The sequence below is a fragment of the Nycticebus coucang genome, chromosome 20 (assembly GCF_027406575.1).
Source record: "Nycticebus coucang isolate mNycCou1 chromosome 20, mNycCou1.pri, whole genome shotgun sequence".
Classification (NCBI taxonomy): Eukaryota; Metazoa; Chordata; class Mammalia; order Primates; family Lorisidae; genus Nycticebus; species Nycticebus coucang.
The window spans coordinates 29258167-29261912 of NC_069799.1; the positions used below are offsets into that span (position 1 = coordinate 29258167).

Here is a 3746-nt window from a genome sequence, read left to right on the forward strand (position 1 = left end):
AACTAAATGAACAAACAAACAAAAAACCCTCTAGAAATCTGATGTTAGCACTCTCAGAAACCATAGGAAGGGAAGAAGAGGAAGAGATAAGAGAGAAAAAAAACTGGTATTCATTAAAAAGTTAAAAAAGAAGAAAGAAAAAATAAATAGAAAAAATAAACATAAAAAATATAAAAAAATAAAAATTAATGATAGTTCCTCTGAGAAAATGATGAGAAAAGAAAAAAAGGCACCAACCACAAAAATATTATTTTTGTATATATGTAGAAATATACATCTATATACGAGGTAGGGATCAACATTTGTAGGAATATATTTCTAATGCAATATACTTTCTGGACACCAGGTGGCACTGTGAGCGGTTCCTAGGCTTATACCTGATTCACAGTTTATACTGTTACCACGGTAATCACCCTACCTGGCCGATCGCCATTTTGGAGTTTCTGTAAGGTTTTTTTACCTAATTGTTGTGCAACCTCAAAGCTGCTCTGTTCCAGACAGCACTCTTATCCACCTCCCAACTCAGTGCAGGAGTCCACGCTTCACAAATCTTTCCATTCTGCTCCCGTGTTCTCCTGCAAACTGGCAACTGCAATCGGCTGTGGGGGAGAGTGCTGGCTGCTGCCACAGCTACAGCATGTGAAAACCTTATACTCAGTTTTTATGGCTCAGAGTCTCACTTTCAAATCTGGAATTTTGAGTCCAGCCACCCGCCAGTTCACAGCGCAGCCTGAACTGCCAGCCTGCACCAATATTCCCCACCAGGAATAGTCCAGTCTATTTAATTACTCCTGTTGTTCTGGGAAAAGGTGCCCACCATTTTGGGCAATTCAAAATGTCTGTTTTCCTGACAGGATCCCTTCCTTTCAATTTTCCATCCAGTTGCTTAGTTCCTTGTGATTCTGAGTGGCTCCCTTTTCGGATGCCAAACTCTGCTCAGGAATAAATTTTCATCAGTTGGTTTTTGCCAGGAATTGCAAGCTGCTGTCTTCCATGAGGGAGGGGCCTGCTAGCCAGCACAACCAAACAGGGGAAATCTCTACAACAGAATCCGTGGTTTTAAATTACACCTCATATACAGCAAGCCGCCAATTCGCTGTGTGTCTCCAGCTGTCTGTCCACACCAATAATCCACATGGGAAAAAGGTCCAGACCCCCCTTCCTCTCACCTGATGACTTGGAAGAGGTGGGCTACACGTCTGTCCCATCCACCATCATGCTCTACCCCCATAAAGGGAACTTTCAATTAAGATATTGAAATTGACTCATCTAAAGTTACAGAGATGGAGACAGTTCCTTTTTTTATATAAAAAAAAAAAGCTCGTTTTATTTCTTGTTCTGTTTCATTTCATTTTTGTGTTTATTTTCCCTTCAAGGAAGTTTAAGCAGTCAGTTTTCATGGAGAAATGGAATCATACTTCAAGTGATTTCATTTTGTTGGGGTTGTTTCCCCCCAATCAAACTGGCCTTCTTCTCTTGTTACTTGTAATTCTCATATTCTTCCTCGCTGCAGTGAGTAACTTGACTATGATTCACCTCATATGCGTGGACCCCCGACTCCATGTGCCCATGTATTTTCTGCTCAGCCAGCTCTCCTTCGCTGACTTGGTGTACATCTCCACCACTGTTCCCAAGATGGCTTTCAACTTCCTCTCTGGCCAGAAAAGTATCTCCTTCCTGGGATGTGGAGTACAAATCTTCTTCTTCTTGACCATGGCTGCTTCTGAAGATCTACTCCTGGCATCCATGGCCTATGACCGTTATGTGGCCATTTGCCACCCCCTTCATTATCCCAACCGCATGAGTAAAAGGATTTGTATGAAGATGATCATAGGATCTTGGATAGTAGGGTCCATCAACTCCTTGGCACATACAGTCTATGCCCTCCATATTCCTTACTGTAGGTCCAGGGCTATTGATCATTTCTTCTGTGATGTCCCAGCCATGCTGTCTCTTGCTTGTTTGGACACGTGGGCCTATGAGTACACGGTTTTTGTGAGTGTTACCCTCCTTCTCCTTCTTCCCTTCCTGTGCATCACTGCTTCCTATGGCCAGGTACTATTTGCTGTCTACCATATGCACTCAAAAGAGGGAAGAAAAAAAGCCTTCACCACCTGTTCAACACATTTAACTATAGTTACCTTATACTATGCACCTTTTCTCTACAACTATCTTCGTCCTAAGAGTCTTCGCTCACCAGAAGAAGATAAGATTCTGGCAGTCTTCTACACCATCCTCACTCCCATGCTCAATCCCATTATCTATAGCCTTAGGAATAAGGAAGTCCTGGGGGCCATGACAAGAGTATTTGGGAAATTCTCTTCCATGAAAGAATGATCATAGCAATTCCTGCTTCCTTTTCTATACTTGTCTTTTATATGTTAATTAGAACATCCCAGAAAAAAAGTTCAAAAAAATTTAATGTTCCAGTAGAAACATTTAATGTGTTAACTTAAATAATGTATTTGTTTAATTCAAAACAACATTTTTATCAATATTTTAGAAAGATCAAACAACTCCATTTATCATTTTGCAAGATCCATGAAAAGAACCTTCTCCCATGAAGAAGAATAAATGGCCAATAGCACATAAAAAAATGTTCATTGCCCCTAAGTAGCAGAGAAATTCAAATCAAAACCATTCTGAGATATCATCTAACCCCAGTGAGTATAGCCCACTCACAAAGTTCCAAAACTGCAGATACTGGCACAGATGTGGAGAGAAGGGAACACTCTTGCACTGTGGTGGATTGAAAACTAATACAGCCTTTTTAGAAAGAAATATGGAGAATCCTCAAACAGCTCAAAGTAGACCTTTCATATGATACCATAATCCCATTACAATATATCTACCCAAAAGAATAAAGTCATTTTATCATAAGGACATTTGCACTAGGAAGTTTATCACAGCTCAATTACAATTACCAAGTTATGGAAACAACCCAAGTTTCCATTACCTCAAAAATGGATTAAATAAGTTATACATATACTATGGAATATTATTCTGCCATGAAAAGGATGTAGACTTTACATCTTTTGTATTAACCTGGATGGAGTTGAAACACATTCTTCTTAGTAAAGTATCACAAGAATGTAAAAACAAGTATCCAATGTACTCCTTATTAATATTAATCCAATAGATAAACAACTACAGACCCAAATGAAATATACATAAGTATATTCCTAGTGAGGGGGAGGAGAAGGAGAGAAAGGGAAAAGGGGTGGAGGGTGATTTGTAAGTTCTATCTCAACGTGCACAATGTGAGAGTATTCAGCACACCCCCTGGGTGAAGGGTTCAATTACAACTTGAACTTTACCTTAGAAATGAAAAAAACAACTTAAACATTTGTGCCCTCATATCAATCTGAAATGAAAAACAAAAAAGACGGATATGCTACAGCTTTTGTATTTATACCTGGATGGTTTTGGAGAACATCTAAGTATCACAAGAATGAAAAAAAAGTATCCAATATACTCATTACTAACATTAAACTAGTGGATGAACTACTACATGTCCACTCAATAAACAAAAAAACAAATAAATTCGAGGAGGGGAGGGAGTGAAGAGAGGGGAGAGAGATGAGGGAGTTTGGTAAGCTCTCACCTAAAGAGTGCAATGTGGGGTATGTGGCACACCTCCTGGGAGAAGGGCTCAACTACAACTTAGACTTTACTTAAGAAATACAAACAATATCTGAAAAAAAAATAAATAAACATCCTAGAATATAAATAAACATAATTTAAAA

General features: G+C 39.0%; 1 protein-coding gene across 1 annotated transcript; it reads left to right on the forward strand.

Moving 5' to 3' along the window:
* The first annotated feature begins 1398 nt into the window (after positions 1-1398).
* Positions 1399-2337, forward strand: LOC128572998 (olfactory receptor 2L13-like). Its single transcript, XM_053573191.1, has one exon. It carries the CDS (start codon positions 1399-1401, stop codon positions 2335-2337), a length of 939 nt encoding a protein of 312 aa, XP_053429166.1.
* The last annotated feature ends 1409 nt before the right edge of the window (positions 2338-3746 follow it).

Excerpts from the sequence above, each read along its gene's own strand:
- LOC128572998 (XM_053573191.1), top strand. The coding sequence starts at position 1,399 with ATGGAGAAATGGAATCATACTTCAAGTGATTTCATTTTGTTGGGGTTG.